This window comes from Phyllostomus hastatus, unplaced genomic scaffold, assembly GCF_019186645.2.
Source record: "Phyllostomus hastatus isolate PE091 unplaced genomic scaffold, TTU_PhHast_1.1 phas_contig_58, whole genome shotgun sequence".
NCBI lineage: Eukaryota > Metazoa > Chordata > Mammalia > Chiroptera > Phyllostomidae > Phyllostomus > Phyllostomus hastatus.
The window spans coordinates 45,464,168-45,486,360 of NW_025333916.1; the positions used below are offsets into that span (position 1 = coordinate 45,464,168).

Here is a 22,193-nt window from a genome sequence, read left to right on the forward strand (position 1 = left end):
AAGAGCACTGCATTACTTTCTTCACTGGAACAAATGTCATCAATCTAAATTTGTATACAAAACAAAAAACAAAAAACAGGAGCATAACATTTCAGTAATGTAATCAATGCACTATGCTACTAAGTACTCCTTAGTAGTTGACCACAAAGTATTTCCAAGTTATTTTGGAGTAAACCTTAGTATTTTGAAAAATATAAATATGAATTATTCCACTATGTTAATTTAACTTTACCATGGGTAAATAGTTTAATTTTTCATAGGAAGGCCAATTAAACACTTCTTTTATTGCATTCACAATAATGCCTTGTAACAATAAGTTATAATACTATGTGTGCCTTTAGAACCGACGGGTATCGCTAGGTGCCGTGGACTTTTATCTGATGTCATCTGTGCTGCTCTCTGTGGAATAGATGCTATTAATGAAGGAGAGTTTGGCTGACAATGCATTTGAAACTCAATGTCTACACTTTTTAAACATCATATTGCAGAAATCAGGTAAGTGCCCATATGCGCTGAGTGTTAAAAATGTATCTGGTATGATCTTTGTACATAATTAATATGTGGCCTTTCTAGTCTTATTTTTCTGTACCTGAATATTAAATGTAGATTTTTTTCAGCAGAAATGTTTCTACTGCTATATTTTTTTAAAGATTTTATTTATTTATTTTCAGAGAGGGAAGGGAGGGAGATAGAGAGAGAGAGAGAGCTAGAGCTAGAGCTAGAGATAGAGAGAGAGAGAAAGAGAGAGAGAGAAACATCAATGTGTGGTTGCTAGGGGACATGGCCTGCAACCCAGGCATGTACCCTGACTGGGAATCGAACCTGCGACACTTTGGTTCACAGCCCGTGCTCAATCCACTGAGCTATGCCAGCTAGGGCTCTACTGCTATATTTTCAATTAAATATTTGCTCTGTTTTAATTTTTAAAATATTTTATTTGTTTATATTTAGAGAGAGGGAAAGGGAAGGAGAAAGAAAGGGAGAGAAATATCAATGTGTGGTCTCCCTCAAAATGCCCCCTGTTGGGGACCTGGCCTGCAACCCAGGCATGTGCCCTGACTGGGAATTGAACTGGTGACCCTTTGGTTTGCAGGCCCATGCTCAATTCACTGAGCTACACCAGCCAAGGCAAATATTTAGTCTTTGATGAGTAAAATATGTTAAGATTGTATAAAAATCATTCACAAGTTTAAAATACAAGTGCATCTATATTAAAATTAGTAAGTGCCTACATAGTCATTTTTAAGTATGTAGCTAAAATCCACTATGAGGACCATTTATACATTGACACTATATATATTGACACTATTATTGACTAGTGTCAATTTTCATATTTCATATTAACATGGTAAAGAAACTGGTATTCACTGTTGTCAGCATTGTAAAGAATTGTAAATAAATCTTAACTAAGACTTTGTAAAACAGCATAGTCCTCTGTTTTCCTTGATTTCTGGCTTGTATGCAGAATTTTAGGTTTCCTAAATTGTCCATCAGGAAGATTTAACATGTTTGTGAGAAATAGGCACAGCCATAACTTAACATATATGCAAATAACATGAAGTAATTTGCAAGTTGGTGATCGGGAAACAGTGAATTTCGAGAATCATTGGCTCACTATAAATGCCAAGACCATAAACAGAATTGCACTCTCAGTTCGAAACTGCACACCTGCCCCTTGTGAATCCCCCATTCCATGTCTAAGACCCTGCAAACATACATTGTATGTTTCTGATTTTGTCTTTGACCTAAATCGGGAAAAGTAGTTCCTTTTTGTGGCAAATCAATAATTCAGCTTCTGCTGCCATCACTTGACAGAAATTCCATATTTTGTAAAGAGGCATAGGAACCTTGAACATAATGATTTATTTTTAATGCAGTTAGGACTATATTAACTTGACTAGAGCTAAGATTTGAGTTGCGTTAATAAACAAGTATCAGCCAAGATTTCTTTTGTTTCTGTTCTCTAACCACTTCATATGACTTTCTCACTCAGCAGCCTTCTGCAAGGTGCCCTGTTCAGGGTTAGCAGTTTTCATGAAAATAGTTCCTTCCTTTGATAACTCTGAAATGTTTTATTACTGAAGTAAAATCAATATATTCAAATAGAATTACTCTCATTAAGCTCCCATTAAGATAATTTTTACATATATCTAGGCAGAAATACTGTATGTCTTTTATATTCCATTATCAGCTCCTATAGTTTATTCTTTTCACTGTCCACTGTCTCTTACAAATGGTAATGTTATGATATCACTTTTTGATGGAAATTCCCCTTTTATTGTTACACATTAAGCAAACAATATAAAATACATTGAAAGAGCTTATTTAAAATAATAAATTATTCACAAGATTTGTTTCATATTGACTGGTGCAATTTTACTGTCAAACAACACAGGACTTATTAAATCAATTATGTATAGCACAGTTACTCAAGAGCCACACATTTCAAATATATAGATGCAGTGATTCATAGATTGTTTATAAAATAGGAAACAAAGCTTCACTGGCAGTTCATTGGAAAGTTACAATGAGTACCAAAACGTACCTTTTAATATAATAAAACAACACAACCCAAAGTCCTGATCTTACCCATAAGCTCTCCTAACCCTATGTAGGCACAAAAGTTCTAGATTAGAGTTTGTCTTCATTGAAAGTAATTGGAAACTTGTTGAAATATAGTCATGTTACATTAGAGGAGAGAATAAAAGTGCTACTATTAAAATATAAATTTACAAGTAACTACTATTTCAATACTTCTAATATAACATCCCTTCCATAGCAATTGATTCTTAAGTTTGTAGCATGTTAGTTTCTAGTACTTTGTTGTTTTATGCACAATTTCCACTAAATTCATTAGTTCTGAGAGTGTTTAATTGCATAGCATTAAGCTTGCATTATCAAAAAGTCTTACCTTTAAAGAGGATAATGAACATTCTGTTTTATAATCCCTATTATCACAGACAATTAAGGCATCTGAGTAAAGAATTTTTGTAGTATGTACACCCATGTTTTCCCATGATGCTTCAGCAAATATATTAAAACATCAACATGGAGGGATGCATTTCACATAATGAATCATTTTGATTAAAGAAAAGATAAAAAAGTAAGAGTAAAGAAAATTTTAAAGAGCAGTATTTGATTAGCAGCCTATTTCAGTTTCAAATAACTATTTTTTGTTTAATACAGTACTTAATTATCCTACAAAAAAAGTATAACCAAATGCAATCCATATTTGAATATTGGTTTATTGATATATTTGCATCACTAATGCACAAACTACAGCAGAGTATAGCACCAGTCAAATCTCCTCAGAGGCCTGCTTTATCCATCCAAAGCACATTCACACATGCACACAAATACATGCTTTAAAATAGACATTCAGACACACGTAAACATTCAGAATTGGTTTTGCTTTTACACATGTGAAAAAGCATGGAAAGTTTTTTAAATTTATACAGGATTTCTATACCTTGGCAATATTCTTTTAACTAACTGTAATGTATATTTGTAAATGAACATTTGGCTACGCATAGGACTGTTGATGGGCTAAAGCCATATGTGTGTTTGCACATGTGTGCATCTGTGTGCGATACTCAGCAAGGCAATTGGAGCACAGTCTTCTTGTTTCCTTCCTCTAAGAAGATAAATATTTAACATGACATATATTCCTTTTATACATAAAACAACCATGATTACTGAGAAAGAGAACAAAATGAGCAAGGCATTTCAGATAGTGAGTTGCGTTGAGGTTTTCTATCACTAAAATGGCAATCATAGTACAACATATAAACATAGTACATCAAAGTTAAACACTTTAAATTTATAAAACATTGTAGGTTAAATGTCTTTTAATCAAATAAATATGGTCAACTAATCCCAAATCTCCCTACCAAGGCAACACTGTTTGCACATATGTATGTCTATTTTGTCCCAGAAATTTCATTATCAGGTTAACAAACATTTTTATTCTAAATATTTAGTAATTTAGTAATATCTGGATACCAACACAACTTGCATATCTCATATTCATTTTAGGTAACATTGTATTATTTATTTATTTATTCCAATTTCTACTTTTTACTTTTAAAATTATATATTATAATTTGTCCTATAGTTACAATGAATATAATATGTGAATATACAAGGTCTGTTGGAAAAAGTTCAGCCATTATTAATATAAGAAAGGTTTTTGCCAATGTGCATACATAAACAATGATGACTTCACTGTATTAGTCAGTGGGGGTGGTAGATGCTGTTGAGTGAGCATTTGTACTGTGTGGACGTCTACACATTCATGACTGAGTGAGTAGAGCAATGATTCTGCATCAACATTTGCATTAAGCTTTAACATTTCTCCACAGAAACAATTCAGATGATTCAAAGGGCCACAGCTATAGGCGACTGGTGATTGGCAGCTTCATCATGACAACATGTCTGTTCATGCATCACATCTCATACAGAGTTTTTTGGCAAAACTTCAAATCATTCAGGAGACTCAGCTCCCCTATTGCCCTGATTTGGTGCCTGGCAACTTCTGGCTTTTTCCAAAACTAAAATCACCTTTGAAAGGACAGATATTTCAGATTATGGATAAGATTGAGGAAAATATGATGGCACAACTAATAGCAATTGAGAGAACTGTGTGAGGTCCCAAAGTGTCTACTTTGAAGGGGACTGAGGTGTCATTCTTCTATGTACAATGTTTCTTGTATCCTGCATCTTCTTCAGTAAATGTCTCTTTCATATTACATGGCTGGATGCCTTCTGGACAGATCTCATATATGTATGTATGTGTTTATATTCTTTATTTACATATCTATATCCATGTATATTCTTTATTATTTTATTCATAAATTATGAGAATTAAGGGGTTAAGCCATATGCCCAAAATCCATCCTTGCCCAGTTTACTTAGGCATTAGATAATAACGAGTAAAGAAAGCAGGCAAGTAACCTGGTCAAATCTTCTGGTAAACATGACAATGACAATACTCCCAGCAATCTAATAGTACTCACCATCGGAAGTGTGCTTGTCTATGACACCTTTTCAGTTGGATGTACTGCACTGTCTAACATAATGGTGAACAAGCCTGGCATCTATGGATTTGTGGAGGAGGGTTCCCAGCAAAACATCAAGTATGCTATGTATATGGATCTGTGGAGATCTGTATGACCAAATGCGGCTCTCTGTTTTAGTTACACGGTAGTGCCCTTTGCTCGAAGACCCCACTTGTTGACCTTTCCCAGGATGCATCATGGATTTCTTTCTATGCTTCACCTATATCTCATAATCATGCACATTCTTGAAATTATTAGTAAACTTGAGACTTGTTTTGTACTCAACATTTGGCTACAGTTAAAATGGGTTTTATATTTAGCCAAGATTTTCTTAAAACTTTGTTAATGAGGCTGAAGCTTTTTGTGGTTTTTGGGTTATGCTGCTGTAACGCATTACTGAGTATCTGTTATTCTCATTTTGGCATCACATCATATGGCATAATAGTATATGATTATTCTGGTCATAAAAATAGAGAGGAAAGAAAGCAAAATTCATATTTAGCTGAGAAAATTTTGATCTGCCTTAGGCTTTATTCTCACTTAATTTCTCATAATTAATGCAATATTTGAGAGCTTAAAATTGCCCTGTTATGAAAAAAGTCATTTGAAGACATAATTCTTCAAGGTAATATATAACCTTGTCATACATATATAAGTTAATATATAACTTTGTATGACAAGGTTATATATTGTCATAATGAGACAAAAATTGTCATATAGTGTCAAAAATGTCATAATGAGACAAAAATTGTTTCAATGAAGAAGTCATTTGAAGGCATAATTCTTCAAAGTAATATATAACTTATATGAGAAATTCAAATAAAATATAAAATAATCTAAATAATTCATTTACCCTATTTTGCAAAGAATTAAACTAATGTGTAAATAAAACAAATGATACACTGGAAAATCTCACTTTATGTAATACTCCATGTTTGTTTTAAGCAGAGAGTGTTTCATTATCTGATGTAGGTAAAAATAGTAGATAAGCAAAATATTAAGGAAAGCAGTTGATTTATCTTCAGTTATTCCATCACATTGTTTTAAAAAAGTGAGGACATTTTCAAATGTGCTAAAATAACAATGTCTGATGTAGAAGAGTAAAAGAAACACTGTTGACCCTTAAAAAATAGAGAGGAATTAGGGGTGCTGACTCTCCACACAGTAATAACCTTTGACTCCCCCCAAACTTAACAACTAATGGCCTACTGTTGACCATAAGCCTTACTGATTACATCAACAATTAACACATATTTTTTATATTACATGTATTATGTATTGTACCCTTGCAATAAATTATGCTAGAGACAGGAAAATATTATCAAGACAATTGTAAGAAATTTAAATGCATTTATAGTACTACATGTAATTATTCAAAAGAATTTTCATATAAGTGAATCAGCATAATTCCAACCCACGTCGTTCAACGTCCAACTATAAAACATTCCTTTCTTTTGTGTACATGCACCTGAACGTAAATTATATATAAAGTAACTAACCTGTTTTAGGATCTACAGAGAAGTAGGGTTGTCCTTGGAGAATGCTGTAAACCACCCGAGCGCTGTTCCCATAGGTAGGGTCATCCGCATCAGTAGCTGTCACCTGTAGAACAGAGGTACCTGTGCATTCAGGAAAACAAATTTTAGTGTGTTATGGTATTTAGCACATGAATTCTTTGTACACAGAAAAGAGTTATGCTGAAATATCTATGGAGAGCTATAATGGATATGTTCCAGTAAATTTTATTCTTAGATTTATCTGTCAAACACATTCCTTGCTTTTCTTTCTCTGCTATCAACTGCCCTAAAAGAAAGTCAAAAATAGAATATTTCATCTTAGCTCTTTTGATATGACTCTGTATGTGCTTATAAAATAAAAAGTTCTCTTTTGACACTCATATAATCAGCTTTGGGTTTGATTGATGGTCAAGACTCAAATCAACCCTGACTCGTGTAGCTCAGTGGATTGAGCATGGGCCTACAAACAAAGGTTGCCAGTTCAATCCCTGGCCAGGGCACATGTCTGGGTTTGGGCCAGGTCTTCAGTAAGGGCTGCATGAGAGGCAATTACACATTAATGTTTCTCTCCTTCTCCTTCCCTTCCCCTCTATCTAAAAATAAATAAATAAATAAAAAGTTTAAAAAGACTCAAATTGGGCTAAACTGTGTGGCAAAATCAAAGTTGTGATGAGGCTGTATATTAAATGCTACATGACTCTCCAGAAACCAGTGGTGAAAAGGCCTGTGATTAGTTACAAAGGTGAGTGAGTTGGTATTAAATTATTAATGGCATCAAAATAGCTCATTCAAGTCTTTTCCATCATTCACGCTCTTTTTATTTCTTACATGGATGATTAATGAGACTCCTAACTGGTTCCAAAGGTTCAGTTAACATTCTTTTAGTCTCTTCTACACTAAATTACAGGACCAATATAATTATCTGTCCACATGGATATCAGAATATTCCTACCACACTAGATTTTTGGCGATTAAAATGTATTTTAAAGTAATTTATAAACTTTAACATACATTTGTAGTACTAATATTTGTGGATCTATTATGCTAGTTGCTTTGTGTTCACACCTTTGAAACATTATGTAAATGGTTAGAGAGGTCTATCTACTATTTCAGTTGTTCCCAAATAAAACTGATCGAAGTGTAACGTGGCATCCATCTATTAAGGACTATATGACTTCACTGTAGAATTAGGGGGTTAGAGTTCTCATTTACTCATAACATGTATTTGATGAATTACTTAGTGCATGCTTGATATTTAATTTTCTTAACTAAAAAAAAATACCTACTCATCTGGGTCATATATCCAACAAAAATATTTTCACAATTAAGTGAGTCTTTATAAAATTCTGCATTCATTTTGGTAATTGACTGCAGAAGTACTGAAAGTTGTCAGTCTCAAATTTTAGTGATTACTTCAAATATGTTGGTATGGTACCCCTATTATAGGTCTGATGTCTGTTCAACCATGAATTTCTACTTTCATGTTGAAATTCAGACACAACTTTAAACAAAGCTTGTTTTCTGCCTGCAAGGGATGCTAGAAAACTTAAAAGAGTTACTATGCCAAGTGCACCTGTCAATTCTTATTAGCAGATAAAAAATCTATATGATTTTTAACAATGCACTATGATGCTGGGTTCTAAATGGCATTTTTGCACTGAGATCCAAACAGAAATATAATTAATCATTATTCACACCCAGAAGGGGAGTACTGACTGTGTTATGTCTAAAACAAATCTCTAATTATGAGACATAAAATATAATAGCAACACCAAATGCTAGTGAGAATGCTGAGAAATTAGGTGACTCAGACACTGCTGGTGGAGATGTAAGTTTAGCAGGTTCTTATAAAACAGAACATACATGTACCATACAACCCAGCAAGCAGTACTCTTGGGCATTCATATTAAAGTAACATAAAATGCATATTCATATAAAAGCCTGTTCATAAAATTCATGGTAATATTATTCATGGGTAATATTATTCCCAAAAGAAAATAACACAGATGGTCTTCAGTGGGAAAGTAATCAAACAAACTGTGATGCATTCATACTATGACTTACTGCTCAGCAATAAAAATAAACAGACTATTCATATTTGTGAAAACTTAAATGAATCTTCAAGGAATTATACATAGTAAAAAAAGCCAATTCCAAAAGGTTATATAATATATAATTTATTTATTTAAAATTCTTGAAATTGATGAAGTTTTGGAAATGGATAACAGATTAGTAGTTGCCAGTGGTTAGGTGAGAGGAAGTGCAGGATGGCTGGTTTGGTTATAAAAGGGCAACATGAAGCACACTCTTGAGTTTGAAGTATACTCAAGATATTTTTCAGTATTTTGTTTATGGCGGTAGGTCTGTAAACGTACCCTGGTGAGAAATTCAATAAAACTAACACACACACACACACACACACACACACACGTAAAACCAGAGAAATCTAAGTAAGAGTGGTAAATTAAATCATTCCAATAATCTGTTATGATATTGTTGTCATAGGTAGTTAACTAGATTTTTAAAAATTTATTTATTTATTTTTGTTTCATATATTACTTTATTGTTCAATTACTATTGTCTGCATTTTCTCCTCACTAACCCCCCCACCCCAGCCAAACTCACCTCCCTCCCATGCTTCCACACTCCCCCTTGGTTTTGTCTGTGTCCTTTATAGTCGTTCCTGAAAGTTCTTCTTCCCATTCTCCCCTCCCCCCTCCCCTCTGGCTATTGTTAGATTGTTCTTAATTTCAATGACTCTGGTTACATTTTGCTGGCTTTTTTCTTTTGTTGATTACGTCCTAGTTAAAGGTGAGATCATATGGTATTTACCCCTCACCCTCTGGCTTATTTCACTTAGCATAATGCTCTCCAGTTCTATCCATGCTGTCGCAAAGAATACAAGTTCCTTCTTTCTCTCTGCTGCATATAATTCCATTGTGCAAATGTACCATAGTTTCTTGATCCACTAACTTACTGATGGGCACTTAGGTTGCTTCTAGCACTTGGCTATTGTAAATTGTGCTGCTATGAACATTGGGGTACAAAGGTTCTTTTGGATTGGTGTTTCAGGGCTCTTAGGGTATAATCCCAGCAGTGGAATTGCTGGATCAAAAGGTTAACTAGGTATTAGTAAGAAAAAGAGCAAAGGGAATTGAGTTGAATAAACTCTGGAGCATAGCCTGCTTGCTTAGTCAGGAAGCTATAGCAGTTACAGACTCACTCACAAACTTCAGGGTACTGAGATTGAGAAGACTTAATCCTTTGAGCACAGGAAATCTCCCCAGCAGCTGTCTGCCCTCCAGTACCTGGTTGCTGGGGAGTGCAGGGGGAGGTGCTTGTCCATAGAGGCCTGTCAGTCTAACTAAGGAGTGGACCTATCAAAAGCCCCATTGAAAGGTGAGGAAGTTGATTGGTTATTTTGAAAAAGTGTCCTGTTTATAATCCCAGGGGAACAAAGAATCTTTCTCTCTCTGCTCTCTCTCTCTCTCTCTCTCCCCACCCTCATTCTCTCTCTGTCTGCTTCTCTCTTTCTCTCTCTGTCACTTGGTGACCTGCACTCACCCTGTTCATTTGTGCATTCTCTCCTATCCGGGAACACACACAACCATGTGGGTCGAGCAGCCACATGGACCTGCAGCAGACCATGGGTTCCAAGACTAAGCTTTAATATGAAACAGAAACTCTAGACATTAGCCTTTGTTTTGACTTTGCTGAAAACAAAGTTGGGATTTTGCCATGGCGGGATGAAGATTGGACATTGGAAATTCAGGGGCAGATTTATACCTGAATAAAACCGCCATACAATAATCTTCTCTGTGGGGGTTTGCAAAAGGCTTTTTCTTTTCTTTTTTTTTTGCAACCCCATGGTGAGCCTGATTTCTACCGACAATGATATCATTTAACAGTTTTGTAATATGTTATCATTGGAAAAAATGGGTAAAGGATACAGATATAAGGAATCTATATCATATCACATGACTGCATGTAAACATGTGATCTCACAATTAAAAGTAAAAAAAGTCTTTTTACCTCAATGCTAGTCCATTCATAGAAAGCCTTCTTTGTGTGTAGCATGAATTTTCACATTATAGCACTACACATTCTGGCTTTATTTCTTTATTACTTTATTACTTTCCAGAGTTAGTTACATGCAAACTATTTTTTCCACTTCTAAGTATAATTATTACAATTATAGAATATTAATGACACTTAGTCTATGCCCACTAGTAATCTCTCCAACTTATTCAGGGAATACTATTAGGTGCATATTTACAAATAAAACTTGATTTAGGAGGCATTTTCATCGGTACCTCATTGCAAAGCATGTGTAGTAATTTCACAGGTCAGGCTATAGAATTTGATAAAATGCTATAAAATTATACCAAATCTTCGATCTGATAGGGAAAATGTTGATAGTACATGACATACAGAGATGACTAGGATTCAAAAAAGAGAAAACAGTAAAGAAAGTTGTAAAATAATAGCCATTAAGAAATCACACTTATAAAACCCTAGGTTCTTGAAACTTGTTTTGGCCTTGCAATAATGATTTAAATCTAAATAGTTTTGAATGTCTTAAAATAGTCCCCAAGCAATCATTCCAGGGAGAGAGCTGAGAAAAACAGACAGTGCAAGATCACACCTCTTTATGATGATGGGCTGGATCAGCACATGAAAGGGGGAGAGAGTTCTGCTTGGCTTGAAGTGTCCATAAAAGTCCATCCTTGTTAAGTGAAAGCTGAGAAACATGAATGGAGTGACACGTGAAATAGAGAACAGGGAAAAGGAGAAAAAAACGAAGGAACAGTAGCCTGGAGGTATTGACTAAGGGATGGGTGAAAGTAGAAGAGGAAAGTACACAGCAGAAAAATGTTTCAGGGGACGAAATGAAAATATAATGGCTAAAAGTACAGCCCTTAACATATTTCTACGCTGTAGGTCTTGCAGGTATTAGGCAGTTCTATTTCTGTGTGAAACAAGGAATAGCAAATTACCTCTATAGCAAATTACCTCTCTCACTGTACTTGGGAGGCATCTGAAGGTATGGAGCTGCCACTTGGAGTATGCCGACTGCTGGTTGAAGGCAGCACAGACATATGCACGGCACAGACCACCCAAAAGTCAGCCTGACCCAGGAGAGAGCAGCCCCAGGAGAGATAGATGGCAGGGAGAGGAAATAAAGGATTTGCTCAACTGTTCAAGGACTTCTTACCAAAGAGAACTGATAAGGGAGTGTCAGGCCAAAATAAAATCACAAACTCTCTAATTAATTTAAAGTTCAGATGAGAAAATATAAGAACCAGTTGTATTTTCAGAAGTATTTGTACATGAGAAAAAAAGGCTTTCTTTTTCATTAAAAATACATAAGTAATCAAAAAATTAACCCTTTTTTGAAGTAAAATCTTTCTTTTTTATTATTATTCAATTACAGTTGTCCCAACTTTTCCCCCATTGCTCTCCCCACCCTGCCCAACCCCCTGCTTCCTCAGTCAATCCCCACCATGTTGTCTATGAGGTATATGCTATGGTATGGATTATTTCCCTTGAAAATTTATATGTTCAGGTCCTATCTCAAAGGGTGACCTTAATGTAATTACTTTAAATGAGGTCATTCTGGAGTAGAGTGGTCCCCTAATCCAATATGACTGGATGTCCTTATCAAAATGGAAAGTTTGAAGACAGACTAACACACACACACCACACACAGTGAAGTTTATGTGAAGATGAAGGCAGAGAATAGGGTGATACTTCCACAAGCCAAGGAAAGCCAAGAACATCCAAAAAACTATGAGCAGCTAGACAAAAGTCTTAGAACAAATCCTCCCACAGTGATTTGAGGGGAAAGATGGTCTACTGTCATCTTGACCTTGGACTTCTACCTTTAGGAATATTGAGATGATAAATTTCTGTTGTTTAAGCTCCTTTGTTTGTGGTACTTTGGTACAGCAGCCCTAGCAACTTAATACCGTGTGTTAAAACTGCAGTGGGAAGAACGACGTTTATTCTTAGAATTTATAGTTGTTTCTTTAACAGATTCTGAACAAGAGTTTGAGGTTATAAGTCAAGAAAAAAATGATACACAATTTCCTATACTATTTGATACCAAATATATCATAAATAAGATAAAATCAGAATTTAATTTCACAGGTACAAAAATGATTAAAGTAGGTAAAAATAATATTTAATTTTTTTATACTTTAGTCCCTACTAGTGAACTACCCCACTGGTATTTTTAAGTAAAATAATGAGCTATGTTTGTTGGCCACTTTAATGAGCTTTTATTCTTGGTTAAAAGTTTAAGGGAAAAATCATCAAAATATTTATGTCTATGTCTGAGAAAAGCATCTGACACTGGACCACTTAATTTCCTTCTTCATGCTATGTGTTCTAATTGCATACATAGTAGAAAAGAAAACAATATTGTTTTCTACTGTGCTATATTTCCAAATGTAAAACATATAAAGTGATGTCTAAAAGCCAATTATTGCACTAAATTATTAAAATGAGAATCCAATTTTCACTGAAAGTTATTGTATGGATTTGGTCAATAGATACTAAATCTATAGCCCCTTGTCTCCATGTTCAGTTTTCATCAAAGAAAATTTTTTAAAGTGCTATATAAACTTTTTAATTGTTTACAACTGTTTCCATTACAAACAATGACTGCAGACACATTACATTGTAAAGTTTCATTGGCTACTTAGTGTACAATCTTTTCATGGTAAATATTACCTGAGGCACCCTGTTAACTGTTCCCATAAATGGATCACTGTCCCTCAGCTGATGTTTTATACTAATCTGAAAAGACTTAAGTACATAAATAAAGCTTTCAAGATATTTTTTTTTGTCACAAAATAACCTTCAGTCTTGTTTCCATTGGGGACTGCCCTGTTTCATTCTTTTCATGGGTTTCCCTTTGTACCACAGCCTTCAAACAGCACACGTTCTGTAAAGTTCCACTGTCAATGAGGAGCTGGAAGAGTGGACTTCCGTGCCTGTCTCTAAAGACCAATTTGAAATACTTAATAAAGTATTTTAATACAGAGCAAATGTTCTCTGAGATTGCAAATCGTATGCATGACTGGTCAGGGTTCACAGCTCTGATGAAATCTCAGGTGAACCGGTGTTGAACCAGAACTTTGAGTAAAAATAAGCTGAGGATTTATGAAGACAGAATCTCTCTCTGAAGAAATCCCCTAAGGCTTAATTCTCAGAAGATTTTTCTAGGGACTTCGAAAAAGCAATAGTCATCAAGCTACAACTTAAATTTCATTCTACACAGAAGGATTATAATTTCACCAAATAGAGCAATAGCGCAGGATTCTACTCGTTGTGTAATTCGACAACACTTTGAGTATTCACTGAAGAGACATTTGATTAAATGTCACAACAGCACTCTGCAACAACACTCATGCAACAACTATACATCAAAACAAAAGTTACTATTTTGTGTTTTTTATACCAAGGCTATAGTAAACTTCTGTATTTTTAATTAGATATTTTTATAAGAATATTTAGTGTTAAATTTCACATTACTCAATTAAATTTGGTATTATATTCCTTAATGGAAAAAAAAGAAAATAATATGTTTTGAGTGTCAATGATATGGAAAGCTCTCTGCTATATGTCATTCAATTCCATAATGAAATTAAATGATTGAGAAAATTACACTTAATACTATTTTACAAATGTAAGGACTGAGGTTCCAGATGTTGTGCAATTGACGATTGGAGAAGGCAGTATTCAAGCCTGGGACGAGCTGTTATGATATGAGACATTCTTTCCCACATACTCTTTTGCTCCACTCAGGCATGATTTGTTGAATTGTTATATTATCTGTAATTATTACATTATCTCTTGCCTTGTTCTTATTTTCTTTTTTAGTGGCACATCCTGCAGTCTAGATGTATCTCTGTAGAGTGAGTCAGCATTATATTTCACCCCCCACATCGCCACAATCCAAGTCAATAAACATATCTTTGCCAAATGAAAAAGTGTGGTAGAATACTTAGGGGGAAGCGATCCCCTGGGACTGACAACAGCTTTATGCTCTTCCATTAGTCTTACCGGTTGCTCACAATTTTCTCAATTGCAGTACACAGAAAAAAAGGTTGATTAAAAAGTGATTGGACTGATCTCATTCCCACCAGTCTTGTATATCTTCTAAACCAATTTTCATGTTGCTCTCAGATTAATATCACACCCTGTGCTGTACTGTTTTCAGGAACCTAACACCTGCCATTGATATTGATTAGCCTTCCTTATCGACTGAACAATGACAGGTGCCAGAGGGAAAATGGAAAACAGAAAAAGAACCTTCTTTTCCTCCTCCCCCCTCCTTCCCTACATTTCCTCCTCTTTCTGCCTTAAATGGGGTCCCTAGCAATGATTTCATTTCCTCAGTTGTTCCATGCCCTCTCAGCTACCCTCTCCCACTGTTGCAATATTTTTCTCTTAGCTTTAGGTTAAGGGTGCTACACCCCTTTACTGATTGCTTCACAATCCATGATTTTGTTTTTCATGTCTCCTATTATTTTTGTAACATTTCCCACTCATGCAGTTTCTTTTATTGATTTCACTAGATGTGAATTTGTTTCTCATGATTACATTCTGATTAATACATAAGGTATTAACAGGTTTCTCAACAAGTATCTGCCATTGCATTTATTACTACTGACTATATTTTACCAAATATAATGGTTAGGTACTGTACTTGAATCTAATTGCCCTATCTGGAAAGGATTTCATTTTAAAAAAGTAGAAATTACTACCAAGTTCAGCACTGTTCTGAATAATGTTGTATTGTCCCAGCTGAGGTTTTATTTAACAATAACAAAAAAGCATAAACAAATCCAAAAACCAAATAAACAAATAAACTTCAAAATAGAGCCCTGGCTGGTGTGACTCAGTGGATTGAGTGCAGGCTTGTGAACCAAAGGGTTGCTGGTTTGATTTCCAGTCAGTGCACATACCTGGGTTGTGGGCCAGGTCCCCAGTTGGGGGTGCCTGAGAGGCAACCACACATTGATGTTTCTCTCCCTCTTTCTCCCTCCCTGCCTCTCTTTCCAAAAATAAACACAATCTTAAAAAAGGCAGAATACCAGGAATTTTTGTTTATTTACAAAAAGTTGTCAATCATATTTTAGAAGAGTTTAATAAAAGGGTATAATATATATTCTTAATATTAACTCTATATATTATATATGATCATTATGTTTATGCAAATATATATGGTTATGTATATACACACATACACAGTTAACATTCTATCTTTGGTTTCAATATTAGGGAAAAACTCCAATATATTTAATTTTGACCAGTTACAAGTAACTTTGATTACTAAAATATTTATATATTAAAGCTACCAAAAATAATAAAATAGGACAAAACCATATCAATATTAATTAACACCCTCTTTAGTTTTCATAACTAATCTTACCAGGTGCAATATTCTAATGCAGCAATTCTTCCTTTGTCTTATGACCTCTTCTTTCATTATGATTCTTACTGTTCTGATTTTATCACAATTGCAAAGTATTCAGATATACCATAATTAAAGATGATGTATATACTACATCTAAATTACTTCCTAATATCTCACCATGCAATTTTAATTACATGAATAATTTTAGTTATGGTGGTACTAAATTTAGCACTATATCCAAAATGGTTAAATCTCTATACCCTGCTTCATTAACTTTCACAGCTAGTATTTTACCACTTGTCTTTAATGATGAAGATACATATTTCACCATTGATTTTTGTTGGTTATACATTTGAGGTCTCTCTAGTATAGTCTGTTTCCCTCTACCCCCCAAAAATGACTTTTATGCTTTTTCTATGGTTTGATTTGAAAGAGTGCATATAAAATGAACAATGTCCAGATCATGTATAAAATAGAACTCTGACTCACAGTTGGCCGCAAAGAGCCCAAGTAACTCAGCCATTGTCTATAATTAGTTCCAGAGCCATGTTGCTATCGCTAAGTCAGACTTGTAAGAAGTCAAATGACTCTCAGCAGCAAATATCCAGGAGGTCAAACAATAACAATTAGCTACCAATGGCCAGGACTCGATTAGTGACTTCTAGTTTCCCTAACTGTTTCCCCACTCCCAACTTCAGATCAATCATATAAAGCAAAATATGCATCCTTAACCAGTTACATAGAAAACTCTGCTTCTAATTAGCACACCAACAGCCTCCAATCATGGTACACTCAAAGCCTTTGCTTTTGTCCACTGTAAAGCTTCACCACTCTTCTGCCTGCCGTTGAGTCTCTGCCAAAGTGGCAGTAATGGAGATTGATTCTCTTGCTATAGCAAACTCTGAGTGAACTGCCTGCTTGTTCTCATTTGGTTGGCCTATACTTATATCTATAGATTAGTAAGGTGAAAATATTTTCTGGCAGAAACTTTGTGGATCTGGGGAAGACTTGCAATTAAGATGGAAATCAGGCAACTGTGACGGTCAAGGACAGATCAGTGAACATCTGGTAGATTACAGCAGGGCTCTATGATGTCACTGACGTACCTCTTTCTCACTGTGCTGTCTCTCTCTGAGATTCACCTCATTTCTGTTGATAAACCTTCACTCTATACTTACTGTCCCTTCACTCTTCACCTAACTCCTAAAATGAAGAAAAATATCTAAAATAGCACTTCAAAAAAGAAAGTCAATATAGAATTAGAAATCAAATTCAACTACAAGTAAGGCTGAATTTATAGCACATCTGAACTTTTTGGGGATGGAATTTCAGCAGCCTATACTCTAATGCAGTGATTTGTGAATCGGAGTCAACTGATGGTGAAAGACTTTATTCCAGCGAAGTAATTTCTATTATAAATTAGTTAGGTCTCTTGGGGAATCCCAAATCAAATCTACTTTCATAAAAGTAAGGGGAGAAACTTAAGAATCAGGAGTAGCATAAAATATGATCCGGTGGATCAAATCAACCATTAAACAAAAGTGAAAAATTAGATTGGTTTATGCACTTTTCTTGAATTCACAAAAACAAATTTAATCTGAAATGGGAAAATAAAATTAATCATTACCATATGAAGCAATAATGAATTTCTACCTGATAGCAGAAACATGATATTGAAAAAAAAATTGAGAGGCTATATTTTTAAAAGTCTTTCTTTTAGAAAAAATTATAAGTTAAAGTGGTCAACATGTAATTATTCAATAAATATTTGCAGAACACTGTTTCAAGTGAGGTGTTTCCAATAATAGAACCCAGTAAAAATAAAGTAGTAGAATCTGAGCCTCATCTTCAAAAACCCTCAGATCTGCTCTCGCGCTCTCCAAAGTCTGCCCCGAGATTCCACGAGCAATATTGTGTCCCTTTGCACAGGTTGCTTTTCCATTTTGTTTACAGTTTCCTTTGCTGTGCAGAGCATTTTAGTCTGATATGTAGCCCCACTTGTTTATTTTGGCTTTTGTTAGTTTTACTTTTGATGTCAAATCCAAAAGTCATTGCCACGACGGATGTCAAGGAACTTACCCCTATGTTTACTTCAAGGACTTTTATGGTTTTAGGTGTTACACACACGTATATAATGCATTATGAGTTGATTTTTGTGTATAGTGCAAACAAAGGGTCCAGATTTATTGCTTTGCATGTGGCTGTCTAGTTTTCCCAGCACTATTTATTGAAGACATTATTCTTTCCCCACTATATATTCTTGGCTCCTTTGTCAACAATTAACTGACCATATATGCACAGGTATATTTCTGGGCTCTTCATCTCTGTGTTTGCTTTCATGCTGGTACCATACCATTGATTAATATGGCTATGCGAACAATAGTGTGAAATCAGGAAATGCGATGCCTCCATCTTTGTTATTTCTCAACATTTTTTTCAGCTCGGGTTTTTCAGTGGTTCCACACAAATTATAGTACTGATTTTTGTATTTTTTAAAAAAATGCCACTGGAATTTTGATAAGAATTGCACTGAATCTATAGATTGCTTTGGGTAGTATGGGCATTTTACCAATATTAATTCTTCCAATCCAGAATGCATAATGTATCTTTCCATTTATGTGAATTTTCTTCAATTTCTTACATCAGTGCATTACAGTTTTCATTGTAAAGATATTCCAGCTCTTTGGCTAAATTATTCCTGTTTGACTATTTTTGATGGGTGTGCAAATGGGATTGTTTTCTTAATTTCTTCTTCTGATAGTCTGTTGTAAAACAGATGATGTTTTGATCCACTAAGTGGTAGCTTGGTTTGTTACAAAACAATAGCTAACTTACATAGACAAAAGTTATATGACAAAAACCAAGAAGGAAAAAGTGTGAAACTTAGGCATTTTCGTCCAATTTATGATACATCAGTTGTCTTCTGTCACTTTCCACATGCACTCTAATTTGCCATGTACAAGTGCAGAGTCAGCCTCACATCACTGAAATGACCTCATTTGGAAGATTATGCCCCAGGGTGAGGATTTTAAAATGGCTACTAGCATCCTGGAAGATATCCAGGGTGAAGCTCCCAAGATGTTCAGGCTGAGCTAAATCGGTCCCCCTACAAGCAGTGCAATAGAGTAAGCACAGCTGGTGTCTCTACTTGTTGCTGTGTGACAAAGAACACAGCTGAACATGGAAACCAGCCTGTGGGGCTGAGACAGACAGGGGAACAAAGGAGACAGGAACAGGAAGATTAGGGACATTTCAGTACATCTCCAAAACCAGGAACCTCACCGAATTTAAGGATCATAGAGTAAAACTTTATATATATTTTTAATTTCTCAAACTGAGTTTTGTACTCCATTGAAATTAAAGTTTTTAAATGATGTATGCAATTTTCATTACTTCTATCATGTGTTATCATTTTAAAATGCTTTTAAATAATGTTTAATTATAGGTATATTTACTAATGTATAGAAGAGAACAGGTAGAGATTTATACATTTCTTTAAAATAATGTTTCTGTAAAGAACACAGAAGATGTAACATTTATTTTCAGAATAAATTGGATTGTGATCTGGTATGCTTTTCTTTGAAATAGCATCCAGATATTATGCATTTAAAAAAAATTAAAGTGGCTGCAATGCAACCAAATTTAAATTCATACTAAAATTCCTGAATCCTTTTGCAAGAAAGATTATAATTGCAGAAATCTGGGTAAATTTACACACAAATAGAAAAGACAAATGGCTATTATTGTTTTAAAGAAAAGAGATGTAACAATACCATGAAAAAAAACTTTGCCGGCTTTTTAAAAATAATATTACATGTCATTGCAATATTGCTAGATGTCTTAGAACTTATAATGGCCTTTTCATCTGAGAATGGTAATATTATTTACAATATAATTTTACTCATTCTATCTCCATTTATGAGATGTGCACATGAACTTAAATGCTGACTCTAAGAGTGGGTATACTTTTATCTCACAATTATTTTCTTCTTTGTGCCACATGACGATGAATATCATTGACTTTTTGTTTCATGTTAAGTCTCAGTTTTGAAAAATTAGACATTTAGTGAAATTATAGTATAGTTTGTAGGATATGGTAAAGTCCTCAAAGCTGGAATGATCATGTACCACGTATCACAGAAAAAAACTGTTAAATGTGCATTGATAAAATGTATACCGGTTTTTCCCTGGGCCTATTCAGATTACATTGACTCTCCACAACATTATACTGCCATTCTTTTCATGTATGTTCACTTTGTTTAATTTGAGTACATTTTGGATAAGTAATAAAAATGAGCAATATGATAGACAGCAGCTTACCATCATATTTCAAATGATCTTGCAGTAAAGTAATGTAATAAAAAAGGTAGATTTGTTTTTTTAATGAGCCATAACTTTAAAGTAGCCACACCATTATTCTTCTTTCATTCAACAGAGATAACTTATTCAAATGTTTACATTGTTGTTTTCATCATAGAGTGTATTTGAATACGGCAATTGATATTTAAACATGAAAATCACTACCTTGGCTGACAATGGTTTTGTTCATAAAATATATGGCATGCACATTCTAACACAATGGAATTCTCGTGGGAAGTGACTACACATTTAATAAATACCATATTCTTCAATTTATGATTCTACTTTGAAATGTTTTTATTCTTTTATCTTGCATGTTTCCTAGGACAGTGGATCTCAACTGAGAGCAATTTTGCATCCCAGAGAGCATTTGGCAACGTCTGAACACATCATGGTACAGCAGTGAGGGAAGGATGCTACTGGCACTTAGTGAGTAGAGATCAGGGGGCTGTTAAACATCCCACAATGCACAAACCAGCCCCCACAGCAAGAAAGCATCCAGTCCAAAGTGTGAACAGTGGCAAGATTAAAAAATCCTGCTCTTGGGGATATGATTCCTTAGATAGTGGTTGAAGTAATCACCTCCACCTATATGTTCTTGTGTTTCCTTCACACATTTCTTGTGTATATCACACATATTCTGCAATATACACTTGTTTTCTAAAATAAACTGAAGACTACTCCAAATGCACTTCTAAAAACTTTCTCTTACTGAAATAATGGAGATCTCAGTATGACATGCATACACATGCAAATCCATTCATTTTAAGGCTTTGTGGGGTACCTGTACATGTTTAAAGGGGCATTTATTTGAAAACTTCTTTATCAGTGTACTTTAAATATGCTTCCAGTTTTTGACTATTTTAAATAATACTGCAGTGGGCACTCTTTTACATCTATCTATCTTTCCACACCGATGTGAGTGTACTTACAGAATAGTTCCCTACATATTTCTTTCTGCTGTGTAGAATTCCATTGTGTATAAGTACCATAGCTTTTTGATCCATTCAGTTACTGATGGGCACTTAGGTTGTTACCAGAACTTAGCTATTGTAAATTGTGCTGCTATGAACATTAGGGTTCATAGGTTCTTTGGGATTGGTGTTTCAAGGTTCTTAGGATATAATCCTAGCAGTGGAACTGCCAGGTTCAAAAAGGCAGTTCCATTTTCAGTTTTCTTAGGAAAGTCCATACTGTTTGCCATAGTGGTTGTGCCAGTCTGCAATCCCACCAACAGTGCACTAGGGTTTCTTTTTCTCTCCAACCTCTCCAACACTTGTTGTTTATTGCTTTGTTTATGATGGCCATTCTAAATGGTATGAAGTGGTGTCCAGTTGTGGTTTTAATTTGCATCTCTCTGATAGCAATACTGAGTACCTTTTCATATGTCTCTGGACCCTCTGTATGTCCTCCTTGGAGAAGTGTCTGCTTGGAGAAGAAACTGTACTTGAACAACAATTAAAAAATAATTCTTTATAATAGCAATTGTCCAACAAATGAATTTGTTCTTATTAAAATATTAATAGATATAAGCCCTGGCTGGCATAGCTCAGTGTGGATTGAGTGCGGGCTGCGAACCAAAGTGTTGCAGGTTCAATTCCCAGTCAGGGCACATGCCTGGGTTGCAGGCCATGGCCCCCAGCAACTGCCCATTGATGTTTCTCTCTCTCTCTCTCTTTCTCTCTCCCTTCCCTCTCTAAAAATAAATAAATAAAAATCTTAAAAATATTAATAGATAGAGCCATATTCCCTTCAAAAAACTATGAGAATGTACCCTTCTGCTCACAGTTCTGCGTATGAACAATTTTGTGATTATTAAACCTGCACACTGGT

At 34.7% G+C, this 22,193-nt stretch overlaps 1 protein-coding gene across 7 annotated transcripts in view; it reads right to left on the reverse strand.

Moving 5' to 3' along the window:
- CDH18 (cadherin 18) overlaps window positions 1–22,193 on the reverse strand; it is an 811,828-nt gene that overhangs the window by 163,891 nt on the left and 625,744 nt on the right. For all 7 annotated transcript variants that reach the window (XM_045847887.1, XM_045847888.1, XM_045847889.1 and 4 more), the window contains one exon: window positions 6,557–6,676. In XM_045847887.1, coding sequence (XP_045703843.1) covers window positions 6,557–6,676 — 120 coding nt within the window. The remainder of the gene's footprint in view (window positions 1–6,556; window positions 6,677–22,193) is intronic.